Source organism: Anabrus simplex, chromosome 14 (assembly GCF_040414725.1).
Source record: "Anabrus simplex isolate iqAnaSimp1 chromosome 14, ASM4041472v1, whole genome shotgun sequence".
In the NCBI taxonomy this organism is placed as follows: Eukaryota; Metazoa; Arthropoda; class Insecta; order Orthoptera; family Tettigoniidae; genus Anabrus; species Anabrus simplex.
Genome location: NC_090278.1, coordinates 85,864,128 through 85,886,810, shown reverse-complemented (window position 1 = coordinate 85,886,810; position 22,683 = coordinate 85,864,128). Strand labels below are relative to the sequence as shown.

Here is a 22,683-nt window from a genome sequence, read left to right as displayed (position 1 = left end):
ACTCAGTAGTGCCATTTGTTACATACACTGTAGACTAGATATTTCTGTTATATGGTAACCAGTTTACCTATCCTCAAAACTGGATTCCCAAATCATTGGACATAATCCAAGATGTATTGAGTTCAATTGTGCCCTACAGCTCTCTTCTGTTTTTGTACAGAGAACTACAGCTTATTTCAGGTTTTGAAAAAGATGGGTGTATGACAGCAAAGACAAGTCTAGAGAAATGAACAACACACAGATGATCGGGACCAGGGTAGTTTATTACTGTTCTATATAATAAGAGTTACAATTTCATGAAGAACAAATAAGTTATATAACATTGACAATAACTATAACAGTGTCGATTGCAATTTCTAATGTAGTAATTGGGTTAGAGGAAATGCATATCTGGTAGTTGGTGGTTAACAAGTTTAGTCTTCAGTGTACTCGAAGGGTTCAGGTGGCTCAGGTTCCTTGTCTTCGTCTGGCTTGGGTCCGCAGGCTGCAAAGGAAAAGAAAATCACAAAGAATATCGTAAGAATGAACTGCACTTCAACTGATACATTATAAATGCCCAAATAGAAAACTGTTTGTTTGAAAAGTATTAATTTGCATGAGAGAGTGTTATAACATTCAGTGAAGTGTAGATTATCTGAAATCTAAAAAGGCATGTAAAAGGAACCTTATTTTTACAGGCAGATGGATAAAAGGGTACACAGTGGGAAAGCATTGATAACGCATTACTATTCAATGTAGTCACCAATCTTGTCCAAGCTTTTGTTTTAGCGTTACGCCAAGGCATCGATACCAGCCTGGAAGAAGTCTGCATCCGTCCCTGAAGCAACATCATAGCGACATCTTCGGACCGTTGAAGTGGTAAGTGATTAAACGAGAATACGGTTGTTATGACAATGCTTCAGGGACTCGACACAGATTTCTTCCGTGCTGGTACTGATGCCTTGGTCTAATGCTGGAACAAGAGCTTGGATAAGAATGGTGGCTACGTTGTTGAATAGTAATGACTTATCAGTGCCCTCCTACTCTGTACCCTTTTATCTATCTGCTTGTAAAATACATATTCTTTGGGTAAGCTTCTGTTAGCTTCAAAATATAAGATACCTTGTATTTTGCATTGCAATTCGGCAAAAGAAAGGAAAACTTTTTATCCTCGAGCACAGATATACGTGCAATCTGGGCTAATAGTAGCTGATTTTTTATCAACTGACTACTCTTTCTACATGGTAATTTAGAAGTACTTTATAAGCATATATTTTTCAAAACTTAGTACCGCTAAATGTAGATGTATTCATTATTTGGAATAAGGTGGTTACTCCCCACATAATGCCTAAATCCTGTAATACTTCAGCATTGTTGTACATGCTCTCAGTTACCCAGTCAGAAGTAAATCTCTCATTAGTTATGGCCACAAGAGCAACAAAGATATATTTTAAATACTGTAGAATTACATGTTTTGTTCTGGAAAAATGTCATTAGATAACAACTTTGAAGAATAATTTATTGTTGAAATGTCAGTAGTGTCACCATTATGAAGTTGGATTTCCCGCGTAATCAGTACTTGATTTATTTGTGATGAATTTATACTACGAATACTTTAGCAGTACCGGTTTCGGTCTCTCTTAGAGGCCATCTTCAGCTGCTGAAGAAACTTATTTGATAAAATAACATACACAATAATATTAAAAACACTACTTAAGTCTATATAATACAGTTTGTGACAAACTTGCATCAGATTAGAGATGTAAAGTTTCAGGTCTAAAAGTACATTTGTACTGTTCTCGAATACAGTAGATCTGTTCTATCAAATAATGCGTATATTAGACCATGATCTCTACTATGTCAAACACGTGCCTCCGTGGCTCAGACGGCAGCGCGTCGGCCTCTCACCGCTGGATACCGTGGTTCAAATCCCGGTCACTCCATGTGAGATTTGTGCTGGACAAAGCGGAGGCGGGACAGGTTTTTCTCCGGGTACTCCGGTTTTCCCTGTCATCATTCATTCTAGCAACACTCTCCATTCCCATTTCATTGCATCTATCAGTCATTAATATATATCACTTCGGGAGTGGCGACACCATCGTACTAACAGCCTATATATGCTTCATTCATTACATCCCTGACCTGGTCAATGACTGGAAAACAGGTTGTAGGTTTTCATTTTTTCATATTCAAACAGAGCATGTTTCTTACATGCAAACTTAAGCAAATTGAGTACTTGTCAACATCAGATTTGTCTTGTGGGTTTAACTGTTCAATGTTCTGAAGTAAAATGGAGAGAGAGAGTGTGTGTGTGGTTTTTTTTTGTGAGATAATGTCTATATAATGTACTTGGCGAACCGAAGTATTTTTTGACTTACTCTCCTGTTGTATCCCGCTGGTCGATTGCGTGTACTGGTGTTTGTAACAGTGGAGGGGAAGGGGGCGGAGCAGAGGGGAAGGTATGCTATTTTTTTTTCTATTGGCTTTACGCCACATTGACACAGGTAGGTCTTATGGCGAGGATGGGACAGGAAAGGGAAGGAAGCGGCCGTGGCCTTAAGGTACAGCCCCAGCATTTGCCTGGTGTGAAAATGGGAAACGACGGAAAACCATCTTCAGGGTTGCCGACAGTGGGATTCAAACCCACTATCTCCCGAATACTGGATACTAGCTGCCCTTAGGGAAGGTATGAGGAAGGGTTTGGGTTGGGGAGGGGAGGGATGGGGGGCGTGTCCTGCAAAGTCTCAATTGCATTTATTAACGTTCTTTCAATAAATATCTTTTAACAGAGGAATGGTGGCATCAAAAAGAATGTTGGTTTTGTCTTATCTCATTAAGATTGGCAAACTGGTCCATGTTGATTGTAAAATTCTTCAAAGATATTGAACAAAAGGCCCCTGGAATTTGTTTTCAGAATTTCCGTGTCGCCTTTAATATTGGAAAATTCATGTTTGGATTCTTCTATGTGTTGCCCTATGGAAGAAAATAGGTTGTATTTAACAGCGTTTATATGTTCATTGTATTTCTAGCAGGTAAAGAAACTTCTGCCAGTTTGTCCAACATAACTTGATAACTTGCTTCACATTTAGTGCATTTCATTCTGTATACTCTTGATTGGTTGTATTTATTGTTTCTGTTGACAGATTTGATGTTCTGTAGAACAGTAGCATTATTAGAGGAAGTTTTGAAAACTATTCTTAAGTTATGCCTTTTGAATATGTTATGAGATGGACATTGACTTTATTGAAAGGCTACATAATTTTCACTGTTTTTAATTTGTCTTCTTTAGTTAATGTTGATTTCAGTTGTTTTATTTTTTAGATAATGTAATTTATTGATTCTTTATTTAGTTTTTTGTCAGATAGGGGGATGTTAAAGGCTCTGTATACCATACCGTACTGTGGTAGGGTGCTTTATTTATAGGCGTTTGGATGGGTGGAATCTTGTTTCATTGTGTTTGATGTTTGGGTGGGTTTTCTAAGTATAGTTTGTACGTTAAATGGTCTTCATGTCTAGTAAATTTAATGTACAGTCTATTTTGGTCTCTATTGTAAATTTCATGTGAGGGAACATTTTATTTATTTGTTCTAAAAGGCTGATACCATCTGTAAATTGTCCATCTAATAACAAAAATGTCAATGAATATTGAATTTTCAAGACCGCGTTGTAATCGAAACAGACTTTCAACGTATTAGGTCGTGTTACGTACATGTAGTACGTGTTGAAGAGAGGTTAAGTACAGAACAAAAATGGCCAGCCGGACACCAGTGGGATCCGAACAATGCGGTCGTGAAAATTCAATATTCATTGACATGCCCCACAACGGGCGACTTAAACACACTCTACAGTGTGCTAGCAGCAGTTCCAGACCTGTAGCTCAGATCCTTTCAAACAGAACAAAGATGAGGCCACCATAGCTCAATTGGTAGAGCAACCTACGCGAAATCGGGAGGTTGTGGGTTCGGATCCCACTGGTGTCCGGCAGGCCATTCTTGTTCTGTACTTGACATCTCTTCAACATGTAGTACATGTACGTAACACGACCTAATACATTGAAAGTCTGTTTCGATAACAAAAATGTCGTTCACAAATCTGCATCAAAATAAAATGTGTTCGAGTTTGCTGATCTTTGAGTGTTCATCATGGTCTATGTAAATTTTGACTAATATTCCCAAAACCGGTGATGCAATGGGGATTCCCTGTTGTTTGTAGATGGTATCGTGAAATCTGAAATAATGATTATTAAGGGCAAATTTTAGTAGGTTCACAAATTTCTTCATTTATAAAATGTTCAGGCATTGAGCAACATCACATTCTAGCATCTTGCAGTATTAAGTTACATATTACTAACGTACCTAGAAAAAAACAATAAACCTAATAGAAACCAACCTAAAAAAAAATCATAATGGTCTGAGAATGTAATAAATAGACGAATTTGTGAACCTACTAAAATTTGCCCTTAATAATCATTATTTCAGATTTCACAATATCATCTACAAACAACAGGGAATCCCCATTGCATCACCGGCTTCGGGAATATTAGTCAAAATTTACATAGACCATCATGAACACTCGAAAATCAGCAAACGCGAACACATTTTATTTTGGTGCAGATTTGTGAACGACATTTTTGTTATTAGATGGACAACTCACAGATGGTATCAGCCTTTTAGAACAAATAAATAAAATGTTCCCTCACATGAAATTTACAATAGGGACCAAAATAGATTGTACATTAAATTACTAGACATGAAGACCATTTAACTTACAAAATATACTTAGAAAACCCACCCATCCAAACACCTATAAATAAAGCAGCCCACCATAGTACGGTATGGTATACAGAGCCTTTAACATCCCCCTATGTGACAAAAAACTAAATAAAGAATCGATAAATGAAATTATCTAAAAAATAAAACAATTGAAATCAAAATTAACTAAAGAAGACAAATTAAAGACTGAAAATTATGTAGCCTTTCAATAATGTCAATGTCCACCTCATAACATATTCAAAAGGCGTAACTTAAGAATAGCTTTCAAAACTTCCTCTAATAATGCTACTGTTCTACAGAACATCAAATCTGACAACAGAAACAATAATAAATACAACCATTCAAGAGTATACAGAATGAAATGCACTAAATGTGAAGCAAGTTATGTTGGACAAACTGGCAAAAGTTTCTTTACCTGCTACAATGAACATATAACCGCTGTTAAATACAACCCATTTTCTTCCATAGGGCAACACATAGAAGAATCCAAACATGAATTTTCCAATATTAAAGGCAACATTCTGAAAACAATTTCCAAGGGCCTTTTGTTCAATATCTTTGGCAAACTGGTCCATGTTGAAGTAAAATTCTTCAATCTTAAAGAGATAATAGACAAAACCAACATTGTTTTTGATACCGCCATTCCTCTGTTAAATATTATTTATTTAAAGAACGTTTATAAATGCAATTGGGACTTGGCAGGACACAGCCCCCTCCCCAACCCAAACCCTTCCTCATACCCTCCCTTCTGCTTCCTCCTCTTCCCCTCCACTTTTACAAACACCAGTACACGCAAGTGACCAGCTGGATACAACAGGAGAGTAAGTCAAAATATATTTGCGTTCGCAAAGTAAATTATATAGACATTATCAAACAAAAAACCCTTTTCTCTCTCTCTCTTATTTCAGACATTCCGAAACAATTCAGTGCCAGCTTCCAACAGATCACAATTCATGTAAACCAAATCAAAGGGATGTTCTCACAATTTTACTTCAAATCATTGAACAGTTAAACCCACAAGACAAATCTGATGTCGACAAGTACTCAATTACAGTAATAAGATTTTACCTAATTGTACTAAAGTTTGCACGTACGAAACATACATCTGTTTGAATATATGAAAACCTACAACCTGTTTTCCAGTCATTGACTGGGTCAGGGATGTAATGAGTGAAGCAGATATAGGCTGTTAGTACGATGGGGTCGCCACTCCCAAAGTGATTTATTAATGACTGATAGATGCAATGAAATGAGAATGGAGAGTGTTGCTGGAATGAAAGATGACAGGGAAAACCGGAGTAAAACCTGTCCCGCCTCCGCTTTGTCCAGCACAAATCTCACATGGAGTGACCGGGATTTGAACCACGGTATCCAGCGGTGAGAAGCCGACGCGCTGCCATCTGAGCCACGGAGGCTCCCCTGTTTGAATATAGAACTGTATAATTCATCAAGTGTTTGTAAATAGAGCATTAAGGCCATATCTGTAACGCTTCATGGTATCATAGTAGAGATCATGATCGAATTAACGCATTATTCGATAGAATAGATCTACTGTATTCGAGAACAGTGCAAATGTCCTTTTTGATCTGAAACTTTACATCTCTAATCTGATGCAAGTTTATCACAAACTGTATTATATAGACTTTAATATTTTTGTGTATGTTGTTTTATCACATGAAGTTCTTCAGCAGCTGAAGATGGCCTCTAAGAGAGACCAAAGCCAGTACTGCTAAATGTATTCATAATGTGGGTACATCACGAAATAAATCAAGTATTGATTAGGTGGGAAATCAAAGTTCATAACTGTGCTTGTTTGAACTATCAATATGGGCTAAAGAAGTCAATAAACTAGTTAGTAGTGTTGCGGCAGCTGGCTTGTTTACCACTAACATCATCCATTATAAAAAGTCCATTCGTCACTCCATGTCGTACGATGTCGGCATGTAAAAGATCTCTGGTGATACATTTGGTATTTACCCGACAAAATTAATTAAATCTCAGCCATAGACGCCCAAGAGAGATCTGGTTTACTCTGTCTGCCATCTAGCGGACCTAGAGTAAAACGGAACGTCGAAATTGACGAGCAGACAGCCAGATGGCGTCAAATCGAAATGTCTGCACACGGTAGCTGAGGCCATACGATTATTATTATTATTATTATTATCATCCATTATTATCGTACTTAAGTTAAATGAATTACAATTTAATGCAGTTTGAATTACGGTGCTTTACTGAGCTGTCATTTAATTAGTAGTGAATTCTGGTGAATATTTTAGGCATGTGTGACTGTTGAGCTTATTTTTGTTGGTTCTTGTCATGATGTATACTTTTATTGCCTCCTTTACATTTAGTATTATATTTGATGTGTAATATTAGAGCGATTGAAAATGGTGTGAACCGGGTATATAAGTGTTAGAGGGATTGTTATGATAAATAATCTGAAAAAAGTAATTCGATACCTTGCGCCCTTGTCATTTTATCACCTGCTGCATTCCGATCACTTCGTGGGCAAATTCAGATTGCTGGAAACTGTCAAATATGCTAATTATGACACATGTAACACTAAACCTGAAAAAATACACACAATATTAAAGAAAGAACGACATGTTTCGTTCTACAAGGATATCCTCAGATTCTATCAAATCACTTTAAATCATGCTTGTATGTGTACAATGTTGTTTATGTTGTGTAAACGTGTCAGTGATTGACAGTTTGTGATATTATGAGAAAGTATTAGTACAATCATCATTTGTTAACATTCAACCATCACCGTATTGTTGTTGTTGTTTGAGTCATCAGTCCATAGACTGGTTTGATGCAGCCCTCCATGCCACCCTATCCTGTGCTAACCTTTTCATTTCTACGTAACTATTGCATCCTACATCTGTTCTAATCTGCTTGTCATATTCATATCTTGGTCTACCCCTACCGTTCTTACCCCCTACACTTCCTTCAAAAACCAACTGAACAAGTCCTGGGTGTCTTAAGATGTGTCCTATCATTCTATCTCTTCTTCTCGTCAAATCGATCTCCTCTCACCAATTCGATTCAGTATCTCTTCGTTCGTGATTCGATCTATCCATCTCACCTTCAGCATTCTTCTGTAACACCACATTTCAAAAGCTTCTATTCTCTTTCTTTCTGAGCCAGTTATCGTCCATGTTTCACTTCCATACAATGCCACGCTCCACACAAAAGTCTTCAAAAACATCTTTCTAATTCCGATATCAATGTTTGAAGTGAGCAAATTTCTTTTCTTAAGAAAGCTCTTCCTTGCTTGTGCTAGTCTGCATTTTATGTCCTCCTTACTTCTGCCATCGTTAGTTATTTTACTACCCAAGTAACAATATTCATCTACTTCCTTTAAGACTTCATTTCCTAATCTAATATTTCCTGCATCACCTGCCTTCGTTCGACTGCACTCCATTACTTTTGTTTTGGACTTATTTATTTTCATCTTGTACTCCTTACCCAAGACTTCATCCATACCATTCAGCAACTTCGAGATCTTCTGCAGTCTCAGATAAAATAACAATATCATCGGCAAATCTCAAGGTTTTGATTTCCTCTCCTTGGACTGTGATTCCCTTTCCAAATTTCTCTTTGATTTCCTTTACTGCCTGATCTATGTAAACATTGAAAAGGAGAGGGGACAAACTGCAGCCTTGCCTCACTCCTTTCTGGATTGCTGCTTCTTTTTCAAAGCCCTCGATTCTTATCACTGCAGACTGATTTTTATACAGATTGTAGATAATTCTTCGTTCTCGGTATCTGATCCCTATCATCTTCAGAATCATAAATAGCTTGGTCCAATCAACATTATCGAATGCCTTTTCTATATCTACGAATGCCATGTACGTGGGCTTGTCCTTCTTGATTCGATCCTCTAAGATCAGACGTAAAGTCAGGATTGCTTCACGTGTTCCTACATTTCTTCTGAACCCAAATTGATCTTCTTCCAACTCACCTTCAACTTGTTTTTCCATTCTTCTGTAAATAATACGTGTTAAAATTTTTCAGGCATGAGATACTAAACTAATGGTGCGGTAGTTTTCACACCTGTCAGCACCGGCTTTCTTGGGAATAGGTATAACAACATTCTGCTGAAAATCGGATGGGACTTCTCCTGTCTCATACATCTTGCAGACTAAATGAAATAACCTTGCCATGCTGGTTTCTCCTAAGGCAGTCAGTAATTCAGAGGGAATGTCATCAATTCCAGGTGCCTTGTTCCTGTTGAGGTCACTCACAGCTCTGTTAAACTCTGACCTCAAAATTGGGTCACCCTTTTCATCAGCATCAACAGCCTCTTCATGTTCCAGAACCAAATTATCTACATCTTTACCTTGATACAACTGTTGGATATGCTCCTGCCATCTTTCTGCTTTGTCTTCTTTCCCTAGAAGTGGTTTTCCATCTGAGCTCTTAATATTCATACCCCTAGATTTCCTTTCTCCAAAGGTTTCCTTGATTTTCCTGTATGCAGCATCTACCTTTCCCAGGACCATACAGCCTTCGACATCCTTGCATTTCTCCTTCAGCCATTCTTCCTTAGCTGCCTTGCACTTTCTATCCACTTCATTCTTTAATCGCCTGTATTCTTTTCTGCCCTCTTCATTTCTACCATTCTTGTATTTTCGTCGTTCATCAATCAGGTCTAGTATCTCCTGAGTTATCCACTGATTCTTAGTTGATCTTTTCTTCCTTCCTAACATTTCTTCAGCAGCCCTACTGACTTCATTTTTCATGACTCTCCACTCTTCCTCTATAGTGTTTCCTTCAGCCTTTTCATTTAGTCCTTGTGCAACATGTTCCTTGAAACAATCCCTCACATTCTTTTCTTTCAACTTGTCTAGATCCCATCTTTTTGCATTCTTTCCTTTCTTCAATTTCTTCAACTTCAGATGGCATTTCATGACCAACAAGTTGTGGTCAGAGTCCACGTCTGCTCCTGGGAAAGTTTTGCAATCCAACACCTGGTTTCTGAATCTCTGCCTAATCATAATGAAGTCTATTTGATACCTTCCAGTGTCTCCAGGTCTCGTCCACGTATACAGCCGTCGTTTGTGGTGTTTGAACCAAGTATTGGCAAGGACTAAATTATGATCAGTGCAGAATTCAACCAGACGACTTCCTCTTTCGTTCCTTCGTCCCAATCCAAATTCTCCTACTGTACTACCTTCTCTTCCTTGGCCTACCACTGCATTCCAGTCTCCCATCACAATTAGATTCTCGTCACCTTTTACATATTGTATTAAATCTTCTATCTCCTCATATATTCTTTCGATTTCTTCATCATCCGCTGAACTAGTAGGCATATAAACCTGCACTATTGTGGTGGGCATTGGTTTGGTGTCTATCTTGACGACAATAATTCTTTCACCATGCTGGTCGTAGTAGCTTACCCGCTGCCCTATTTTCTTATTCATTATTAAACCAACTCCTGCATTTCCTCTGTTTGATTTTGTGTTGATAATTCGGTAGTCGCCTGACCAAAAATCTTGTTCTTCCTGCCAACGTACTTCACTTATACCAACTACATCTAACTTTAGCCTATCCATCTCCCTTTTCAGATTCTCTAACCTACCACAACGATTCAAACTTCTAACATTCCACGCTCCGACTCGCAGAATGTCAGTATCCATCTTCCTGATGATAGCCCCCTCTCGTGTAGTCCCCACCCGGAGATCCGAATGGGGGACTAGTTTACCTCCGGAATATTTTACCCGGGAGGAAGCCATCATCAGTACATCATTCATACAGAGAGAGCTGCATGTCCTCGGGAGTTAGTTACGGCTGTAGTTTCCCGTTGCTTTCAGCCGTGTAGCAGTATCAACACAGCTAAACCATGTTGAGTATTATTACAAGGCCGTATCAGTCAATCATCCAGACTGCCGCCCTTGCAACTACCGAAAGGCTGCTACCGCCCTTTCGATGAACCATTCGTTAGTCTGGTCTCTCAACAGATACCCATCCGATATGGTTGCACCTGCGGCTCGGCTATCTGCATCATTGGGACACGCAAGCCTCCCCACCGCGGCAAGGTCACATGGTTCGCATTAACTTGTAGAAATGTTTCTGTACTTATCTAAGCTGATAAAGTGCAGTATGTCGCCTTCAATCACTGCTTCCAGACTGGGGTCATGATGGGCTGAGTGATAAGTTTCTGTGGGCGTTAAACTCTGTTCCGCAAAGAGGGGAGAGGGTTATAGCATCTTCATGTTATATATGTATTAGGGAGTAAATGCAAGTTAATGATTTTGATTAAATAAAGTATGGAACTGATTTAGAGAATCTTGTAAGACATTATTCTTGGTGATAAATAATATCCTAATAAACCGTCTAGAGTTGTGAAAGCCGTTGCATAAATTCAGAGAATTTACTACAGATAAGAATGTTGTTCAGATGTTAAACAAGTAGGGCAAGGAGGGATAATTTTTAAAATGTGTATGGTCATTCAGGTTGGTTTCATTAGCTTTTCTTGATGTAAATTTCAATTGCTTCATTAATATTCAAAGATCTGCGTTATGGTACGAACTGTCTTATGTGGTCTCTGAAGGCTGAATCTGGCTCCATGGCTAAATGATTAGTGTGCTGGCCTTTGGTCACTGAGTGCCGGCAGGGGCGGGAATTTTAACCAGAATTAGTTAATTCCGCTGACACGGGGCTGGGTGTATGTGTTGTCTTCATCATCATCACGACGAGTAGGTCGCCTACGGGCATCAAAACAAAAGACCTGCATATGGTGAGCTGAACTTCCTCTCTTCATTTCCTTTTCTGAAGGCTGAATGCCGATTGTATCTCATGATGTTTTTTTTGCGTTCTTTGTATCTTGTTTGCTTATATATGTGACATTGCAGTTAGGTTCTTAGCACTTGAGTTCATAAACTGCTGACATGGAGAAAAGGTGGTGGGTTTTTTTTTCATTTGGCAGTGCCTTGCAATACGTTGTTTGTTCTAAAGCCTACTACTTTCAGACCATGCTTATTGAAAATGTTAGCTATTTTGTGTGTGTTCTTAACATAGTTGAGGACCCTGTATTTTTCTCTTTCATGTGTGGTCGTTTTATTTTTCAATTTGTTTTATTATTTGCATTACCGTATTGAAATCCGTTGTGCTCATTGAAATGGAAATGGCTCTTTGTATCATTGTATTCAGTCCTGCTACTTTCTGTGTGTATGGGAGGGTTTTCTGTATACTTTGCATGACAGCTTGTTGTCGTCATTCCTGCTGAGCGCGATTTCTATAAGTTTTATTTTCTTGTTATTTTGTGGTTCCACTGTGCACTTGTGACATCACTGTCATATATGTGTATTAAATCTTCTACATATCTGCTCCAGTGTAAGGTTCATTTAGAATGCTGGTTTATTAAGAAACTATTTTCAATGTTATTGAGGTAAATGTTTGCTATTATGCTTAATAATGGTGAGGGCATGGTTAATCCTTTACTTTGACAATAGATTTTGTAGTTGATTTAAAATTGTTTTGGATTAATGTTATTCTTTTAGAAGGTTTTCTATAATTTTAATTTGATATTTTACTGGAACATTAGTGTACATGTTGGTGATGTCAAATAATATGATTCTTGTGCCCTGTGTAGTTTAAGTTTATTTACTTCTTTGATTAGTTCTAGGCTGTTTTTAATCGACCTTCCTTCTGTGAGTGGAATTTTTTATTTCAAAATTTGGTGGAGTATTTTGTGTGCATTACAACTTACCACATCTTTTGAAATGTACTATTGGTGTAATAGGACATGAGTTTTTGTGTATTTATGGGTAGGGCTCTTAATGTAAGAATTTTGGGATTTTCTTATGATAAAACTTTTGTTTTCTTGTGTTGTGAGAATAAGATCTGTTTTCGTGATTGTTTGCTTTATATTCCATTGTTGCTGATAAACGCTTTTGTTTTTCTATGTACTCACCTTTTTTTATTATGACCGTTAATTGCTTTTGTGAAGTTAGGTTCTCCTTTTTTATTTTGTTTTTAATTGATTTTAATGCCGAGTGCACTCCATAATGACGTAGATACCGATTCCCATAGGGAACCTATATCCAAAGTCCTGTAACAGACCATTTATATTGGAATTATGCATTCCATAATTTGGTTGTTTAATGCAATTTTCATGTGTAATTACTTTTAGGCTTCGTTGGTGGCTTTCTCTCAGTGGTATGGGTACATTTTTGCAGGCGCTTTTGACGTCGGTGATTAGTTATTTTCATTGTGACCTTCATGGCAGTTGAACTGTTGATTTCTTGATTTGAGAAAGTAGTCTGATCTATTAAATTAACCTAGGGTGAAAATTAGTGAGTATTTTGTGGTTATTGGTTTCTGGTTTGGTCTGTCTACTTCTTAGGTTACAGATTTTGCTGTCAATAGTCTTTTGTTTTTTTCATTGCAGGATGTCCATTGTGTTGGGTGCCAGAAGTTGCTAAGGTTTAAAAGGATGCATAAAATATGTTTGTTGATTTCCCGTTTCTTATTATTTGTGAATTTAATTTTGATTCTTATCCGTAAAAACTGTGAATGAGATGTTGATATGACTTTTTTTATAGGTTTGTATTTGGGAATGAGCTTCAATTCTAGATATTTCTTATTAAATACAACTGATTTGTAAATTTTCATTATTTTAATTGTTAGTGATTTGAATATTTTGGTTTCATAATTTGCCTGGGTGGCTGAATGAATAATTTGTTAAGAAGGAAGCCATATTTTCCAGTGTCGACTTGGTTAATGTAAGAGAAGCTCGTTCCTAAATAGATAGCATCAGTTAAAATATCATCATCTCAATCACAGTTATTATGGATAAGAAACAAAATTAAATTCACAAATAATAAGAAACAGAAATCAACAAACATATTTTATGCATCCATTTAAACCTTAGCAACTTCTAGCACCCAACACAATGGACATCCTACACTCATTTTTTACACACTTACACTAAAAATCAAGCAATGAAGAAACAAAAGACTATTGACAGCAAAATCTGTAACCTAAGAAGTAGACAGACCAAACCAGAAACCAATAACCACAAAATACTCACTAATTTTCACCCTAGGTTAATTAATAGATCAGACTACTTTCTCAAATCAAGAAATCAACAGTTCAACTGCCATGAAGGTCACAATGAAAATAACTAATCACTGACGTCAAAAGCGCCTGCAAAAATGTACCCATACCACTGAGAGAAAGCCACCAACGAAGCCTAAAAGTAATTACATATGAAAATTGCATTAAACAACCAAATTATGGAATGCATAATTCCAATATAAATGGTCTGTTACAGGACTTTGGATATAGGTTCCCTATGGGAATCGGTATCTACGTCATTATGGAGTGCACTCGGCATTAAAATCAATTAAAAACAAAATAAAAAAGGAGAACCTAACTTCACAAAAGCAATTTAAAGGAACACAATGGTTATAATAAAAAAAAAGGTGAGTACATAGAAAAACAAAAGTGTTTATCAGCAACAATGGAATATAAAGCAAACAATCACGAAAACAGATCTTATTCTCACAACACAAGAAAACCAAAGCTTTATCGTAAGAAAATCCCAAAATTCTTACATTAAGAGCCCTACCCAAAAATACACAGAAACTCGTGTCCTATTACACCAACAGTACATTTCAAAAGATGCGGTAAGTTGTAATGTACACAAAATACTCCACCAAATTTTGAAATAAAAAATTCCACTCACAGAAGGAAGGTCGATTAAAAACAGCCTAGAACTAATCAAAGAAGTAAATAAACTTAAACTACACAGGGCACAAGAATCATATTATTTGACATCACCAACATGTACACTAATTTTCCAGTAAAATATCAGATTAAAATTATAGAAATCCAACTACAAAATATATTGTCAAAGTAAAGGATTAACCATCCCCTCACCATTATTAAGCATAATAGCGAACAATTTAACTCAATAACATTGAAAAACAAATTTCTTAATAAACTAGCATTCTAAATGAACCTTACACTGGAGCAGATATGTAGAAGATTTAATACACATATATGACAGTGATGTCACAAATGCACAATGGAACCACAAAATAACAAGAAAATAAAACCTATAGAAATCTCACTCAGCAGGAATGACGACAACAAGCTGTCATGCAAAGTATACAGAAAACCCCCCCATACAGACAGAAAGTAGCAGGACTGAATACAATGATACAAAGAGCCATTTCCATATCAATGAGCACAACGGATTTCAATACGGTAATGCAAATAATAAAACAAATTGAAAAAGAAAACAGCCACACTCTGGGCACAGTACATAAAACTACTAAATAAACAAAGGAAAGAACCTTGAAAACCACACATAAAAGAGAAAAATACAGGGTCCTCAACTATGTTAAGAACACACACAAAATAGCTAACATTTTCAATAAGCATGGTCTGAAAGTAGTAGGCTTTAGAACAAACAATGTATTGCAAGGCACCGCCAAATGCAAAAACAAAAACAAAAAAACACCACCTTTTCTCCATGTCAGCAGTTTATGAACTCAAGTGCTAAGAACCTAACTGCAATGTCACATATATAAGCAAACAAGATACAAAGAACGCAAAAAAATCATGAGATACAATCGGCATTCAGCCTTCAGAAAAGGAAATGGACACTTCCGGCACTAAAAGCCATATGCCGAGGACAAGTTCGACTCGCCATATGCAGGTCTTTTGATTTGACACCCGTAGGCAACCTACTCGTCATGATGAGGATGAAATGATGATGAAGACAACACATACACCCAGCCCCCGTGCCAGCGGAATTAACTAATTCTGGTTAAAATTCCCGCCCCTGCTGGCAACTAGTGACCAAAGGCCAGCACACTAACCATTTGGCCATGGAGCCGGACTCAATCTTCAGAGACCACACATGACAGTTCATACCATTGCACTGACATCAACACAGATCTAAAAATGTTACACATTGAAAATAGAGGCAGTTCTCTGAATATTAATGAAGCAAAACCAACCTGAATGACCATACACATTTTAAAAATTCCCCCTCCTTGCCCTACTTGTTTAACATCTGAACAACATTTACACTTTTTGCATTAGCGCTTAAAGTATCCCACAGGAGGAAAACTCTTACTTAAATGTCTGGAATGTGGGTTAGGATATTCTTATCTGTAGTAAATTCTCTGAATTTATGCAACGGCTTTCACAACTCTAGACGGTTTATTCGGTTATTATTTATCACTAAGAATAATGTCTTACAAGATTCTCTAAATCAGTTCCATACTTTATTTAATCAAAATCATTAACTTGCATTTACTCCCTAATACATATAATATATTATAACATGAAGAAGCTATAACCCTCTCCGCGGAACAGAGTTATTATTTTATTTTTATTTTTTTATGCTAGGGGCTTTACGTCGCACTGATACAGATAGGTCTTATGGCGACGATGGGATAGGAAAGGCCTAGGAGTTGGAAGGAAGCGGCCGTGGCCTTAATTAAGGTACAGCCCCAGCATTTGCCTGGTGTGAAAATGGGAAACCATGGAAAACCATCTTCAGGGCTGCCGATAGTGGGATTCGAACCTACTATCTCCCGGATGTAAGCTCACAACCGCGCGCCTTTACGCGCACGGCCAACTCGCCTGGTGGAACAGAGTTAAACGCCCACAGTCTGGAAGCAGTGATTGAAGGCGACGTACTGCACTTTATCAGCTTAGATAAGTACAGAAATATTTCTACAAGTTAATACGGTGATGGTTGAATGTTAGTACAATCATTATTTGTTAATACTTGCTCGTAATATCACAAACTGTCAATCACTGACACGTTTACACAACATAAACAACATTGTACACATATACGCAGGATTTAAAGTGATTTGATAGATTGTGAGGATGCCCTTGTAGAACGAAACATGTCATTCTTTGTTTAATAATATGTACATACCTGCCAACTTTTAGAAATAAAAAATAGGAAGGCTTTTTAATTCTTCGATTTCATCACATGGGCTATAATATTGTGCCACGGCCAGGTGAAAAAGTATAGGATAAAAGCCATACATATTTGACCACTAAATTTTGTAAAAATGATTACAAGATAATGTACTTAATCATTCTCATTTAAGACACACACATACAATAATAGTATGTATATCACACCGCCACACGCAACAAAATGCAGAATAGTTTCCCTTATTAGACTGTAAAAATGAATGGAAATTTAATTTTATAGGTATCAGAGAGATAACATTTGTTATGTTTTTTGGCCATAACATGAAGAGAAAATACTGGAAACTGTCACCGACACAACTCCCTGAAATACATTCAACTTATTACAATATTGAAATAAGAATAAACAAAAATGCACTGAAATAAGCGAATCTACCACATACAAAACAGATCAATATGTCTTGTACATTAGTGACATACGACTTCGAGAGGGGGGAAAAGCGCAAACCACAAGAAAACTCACGTGGCCTACAACTCCAATGAAACTACGCACAGAAAATATGTTAACAGCACGCGAACCACACAAGTAACATTCTTTCTTCAGATTAACTGAGTCGCTAGCGCACACTAGCCTCTCTTGCTTGTACTGATTGCCGTCCAAAATCCTCAGCTGTAAAGCACACAATGTGCTGTGGTGAGTGGGAAATACTATGCACGAAGGCACGGATGATACACTTGCGAAATAAGGCATCAAATATATACGCTTGAAAATGAGGTTGCGTAAATTAAACAAGCACATAGGAATTTATCCTTTATCCTAGGGGAAGAGTATTGAGCTTACTGGAGGTTTTATTGTTAAAAAATAGAAAGCTTCCGGGTAAATCGGAAGGGTTGGCAGGTATGTATGTATGTATATTTTACAAGTATGTTGTAGTGTTTATATAGGTTATAATTAATGTTTTCGAGAGACTGAAAAGCCTTAAAGTTACATCTTTAGTATATTACAAAGTTGGAACCACAAATATAAATTCTTTTAGATTTAATGTTAAAGAATTGCGGACTGACTTCACATTATTGACCTTGATTGTGGCTTGCTAACAATACAATCCTGTCTGTAATGGAAGGTGGACTCTGTTCACCAGGGTGGTATTAGTCTTTATGCGGGGTAAGTGATGAATGCATAATCATTATTTTTGGAGAAATTATGCATGGAGCAATCAATTAAAGAGTACTTTATATGATTTTATCTGTAACGTTAAGACAACAGCCTACAGACACGGTTCTGTGTTAAGTGCAAAGAATTTTGTTCAGACAATTATAACCTGACCTATATTCCAGATGTACTTTGCATCAGAGTAACCTCCAGCAGGATTAATTAACATACATACATACATACATTATCATTATAGACTGTTATGCCTTTCAGCGTTCAGTCTGCAAGCCTCTGAGAATTTACTAAACGTCGCCACAATCCTCGATTTGAACTAGTGCTGTGGCCTCATTTAGTTCTATACCTCTTATCTTTAAATCGTTAGAAACCAAATCTAACCATCGTCGTCTTGGTCTCCCTCTACTTCTCTTACCTTCCATAACAGAATCCATTATTCTCCTAGGTAACCTATCCTCTTCCATTCACCTCACATGACCCCACCACCGAAGCCGCTTTATGTGTACAGCTTCATCCATCAAGTTCATTCCTAAATTAGCCTTTATCTCCCCATTCCGAGTAGCCTCCTGCCATTGTTCCCACCTGTTTGTACCAGCAATCATTCTTGCTACTTTCATGCCTGTTTCTTCTAACTAAGATATCCTGAGTCCACCCAGCTTTCGCTCCCGTAAAGCAAAGTTGGTCTGAAAACAGACCGATGTAAAGATAGTTTTGTCTGGGAGCTGACTTCCTTCTTACAGAATACTGCTGATCGCAACTGCGAGCTTACTGCATTAGCTTTACTACACCTTGATTCAATCTCACTTACTATATTACCATCCTGGGAGAACACACAACCTAAATACTTGAAATTATCAACCTGTTCTAGCTTTGTATCACCAATCTGACATTCAATTCTGTTGAATTTCTTACCTACTGACATCAATTTAGTCTTCGAGAGGCTAATTTTCATAACCATACTCATTGCACCTATTTTCAAGTTCCAAGATATTAGACTGTAGGCTTTCGGCACAGTCTGCCATTAAGACCAAGTCATCAGTATAGGCCAAACTGCTTACTACATTTCCACCTAACTGAATCCCTCCCTGCCATTTTATACCTTTCAGCAGATGATCCATGTAAATTACGAACAGCAAAGGTGAAAGATTACAGACTTGTCTAACTCCTGTAAGTTCCCTGAACCAAGAACTCATTCTACCATCAATTCTCACTGAAGCCCAATTGTCAACATAAATGCCTTTGATTGATTTTAATAATCTACCTTTAATTCCATAGTCCCCCAGTATGGCGTACATCTTTTTCCTCGGTACCCTGTCATATGCTTTCTCTAGATCTACGAAACAAACACAACCGCCTATTCCTCTCGTAGCATTTTTCAATTACCTGGCGCATACTGAAAATCTGATCCTGACAGCCTCTCTGTGGTCTGAAACCACACTGGTTTTCATCCAACTTCCTCTCAACGACTGATCGCACCCTCCCTTCCAAGATGCCAGTGAATACTTTGCCTGGTGTACTAATCAATGAGATACCTCGATAGTTGTTGCAATCCTTCCTGTTTCCTTGCTTATAGATAGGTGCAATTACTGCTTTTATCCAATCTGAAGGTACCTTACCAACACTCCACGCTAATTTGACTACTCTATGAAGCCATTTCATCCCTGCCTTCCCACTATACTTAACCATTTCAGGTCTAATTTCATCTATTCCTGTTGCTGTATGACAATGGAGTTCATTTACCATCCTTTCCACTTCCTCAAGCAATTTCACCAACATCATTTTCCTCCTCCCCATGAGCTTGGCTGTTTGCAACACCACCATGATGATTTCCTTTTACATTGAGAAGATGTTCAAAATATTCCCTCCACCTCTCCAGTGATTCCCTGGGGTCTATTATGAGTTCACCTGAATTACTCAAAACACTGTTCATTTCCTTTTTCCCTCCCTTCCTAAGATTTTTTATTACTGTCCAGAAAGGTTTCCCTGCTGCTTGGCCTAGCCTTTCCAGGTTATTACCAAAATCTTCCCATGACTTCTTTTTGGATTCAACAACTATTTGTTTCGCTCTGTTTCTTTCATCTACGTACCAATCCCTGTCTGCCTCGGCCCTTGTTTGGAGCCATTTCTGATAAGCCTTCTTTTTACGTTTACAGGCTGCTCTCACTTCATCATTCCACCAAGATGTTCGCCTTTTCCCATCTTTACACACAGTTGTTCCTAGGCATTCCCTTGCTGTTTCTACTACAGCATCCCTGTATGCCACCCATTCTCTTTCTATATCCTGAACCAGCTTACTGTCTACTGTTCGAAACTTCTCACTAATCATAATCATGTACTTCTAATTTCCTCGTCCTGGAAATTTTCTACCCTTATTCGTTTGCAGACAGATTTCACTTTCTCTACCCTAGGCCTAGAGATACTTGGTTCACTACAGATCAGATAGTGGTCTGTATCATCGAAAAATCCGCGAAAAACTCGTACATTCCTAACAGATTTCCTGAATTCAAAGTCTGTTAAGATATAGATTATGGATCTGGTACCCCTAGCCTCCCATGTGTAGCGGTGAATAGCCTTATGCTTGAAGAATGTATTCGTAACTGCTAAACCCATACTAAACCCAGCAAACGCTTCCCATTCCCATTAGCTTCCATATCTTCCCCACATTTACCAATCACCCTTTCATATCCTTCAGTTCTATTCCCAACTCTCGCATTGAAATCTCCCATTAGCACTATTCTATCCTTGCTGTTGACCCTGACCACGATGTCACTCAATGCTTCATAAAACTTGTCAACTTCATCCTCATCTGCACCCTCACATGGTGAATACACGGACACAATTTTTTTTTGCTAGTTGCTTTACGTCGCACCGACACAGATAGGTCTTATGGCGACGATGGGACAGGGAAGGGCTAGGAGTGGGTAGGAAGCGGCCGTGGCCTTAATTAAGGTACAGCCCCAGCATTTGCCTGGTGTGAAAATGGGAAACCACGGAAAACCATTTTCAGGGCTGCCGACAGTGGGGTTCGAACCTACTATCTCCCGAATACTGGATACTGGCCGCATTTAAGCGACTGCAGCTATCGAGCTCGGTCCGGACACAATTCTTGTCCTAATTCCTCCCACTGACAAATCTACCCACATCATTCGCTCATGTACGTGCCTAACAGAAACTATGTTGCGTGCAATGGTATTCCTAATAAAGAGCCCTACCCCAGACTCTGCCCTTCCCTTTCTAACACCCGTCAAGTACACCTTATAATCTCCTATCTCTTCCTCATTATCTCCCCTTACCTTGAATATCACTTACTCCTAGCACATCCAGATGCATCCTCTTTGCTGACTCAGCCAGTTCTACCTTCTTTCTTCCATAAGCCCCATTAATATTGATAGCTCCCCATCGAATTCCATTTCGTTCGCCAAGTTGTTTCCAAGGAGTCCCTTGCCTGTCAAATAGGAGTGGGACTCCGTTACTCCCATAAGTCCGAGGCTTGCTTAAAGTGTTCTGAGCTCGGTAAATTTATGAAGCAGGATGCTGCCCTACTTGCACATAGTCCAAGTGAGGATCTCTCCTCTAACGGGTTATGGACCATCGGTGAATTGTATAGTCCTGGCCGCCTGAGCACAAGGAGGGCCACGACTCAGAATATGTCCGAGATGCCCACTCCCATTCCATAGCAACTGGTATCCTGACTCTCAGGACCACTTACTAGGCCACTCAGCCATTACCCATGGTTCACGAACTAGGACGTGACTACAGTAACCCACAAACATGAACCAAGAGCCAGAGAAAAACCAATGAAATGTTTCTTTTTTATCCAACATTTGAATTAATTTAGTAACATGATGACTGAGACATTTCACAGTTGTGTGTGATCATTAGGATTGGTTTGTATTTCTATTGCCTCTTTCATTTCTCATTTCTATAATTTTAAGGTGTTGGTATATGTGAAATGGTGTGTTCTGTCATATACAGGCTGAATGCTGATTGTACTTTACCGCCGCATCTTTGCGTTTTATTGTACCTGGTATAGAAATGGCATTTTGTTTGGCCTACATGCAGTATGTGGTATTGCAGTTTGGTTCTTGACATTTGAGTTCATTACTTCTGATTTGGAGAAAAGGTACTTTCTGTTTTGGTTGCATTTGCTAATGTGTCTTCATAGTGTGTTGTTTGTTCTGAAAGTTATTTCAAACCTTACTTTTTGAAAATGTATACTATCTTGAATATGTTCTTGTTCATGAAATTCAGGTTTATGTGTGTGTTGTTTTTGGGTATGATTTTTCTCATGTTTTTTCATTGTTTCATTAATAATTGATCTACTGTGTCAAGTGGGTGGTTGCTTTCTTTTCTGATTTGCTTTATTGTCTATATTTTATCATTGAAATCTGTTGTGTTCATGGTACGGATATTGCTCAATGTATCATTGTACTGTATTTAGTCCTGCTAATATGTGGTTGGATTTGTTGTCTATTGTGTGTGAAGCCTGGGTGAGTTTCCTATATATTTTATTGACAAGTTATTTCTGCTGATTGCAATAAAGTCTAAGAAGTTGATCTTGCTTGTTTCTGGTTCCATTGTGAATTTTGATTGACCTGTGTAAGGAATTCAGTGTGTCTAGCAAGTGCTGCACGTCTGGGAATTCAGTGTCTTATAAGCATATTACGTCATCTACAGTACCTGTCTACTCCAGTGTAAGATCCCTTTAGGTGATTGGATGGTTAGGAAATTGTTTTCGGTGTTATTGGGAATAATAGCAAACATATTCCTAAATAAGGGCAAGCCTTCCTTTTGAAAATACATTTTGTCATTGAACACAAAACTGTTTTGTGTTTGCGGTTGTTCTTA

At 38.0% G+C, this 22,683-nt stretch overlaps 1 protein-coding gene across 2 annotated transcripts in view; it reads right to left on the bottom strand.

The window, feature by feature from the left end:
* Positions 1-242: 242 nt before the first annotated feature.
* Positions 243-22,683, bottom strand: part of LOC136885619 (26S proteasome non-ATPase regulatory subunit 1) — a 416,036-nt gene continuing 393,595 nt past the window's right edge. For both annotated transcript variants that reach the window (XM_068230413.1, XM_067158317.2), the window contains exon 9: positions 243-484. In XM_068230413.1, the coding sequence (XP_068086514.1) occupies positions 414-484 (71 nt within the window). In that variant the 3' untranslated portion in view covers positions 243-413. The remainder of the gene's footprint in view (positions 485-22,683) is intronic.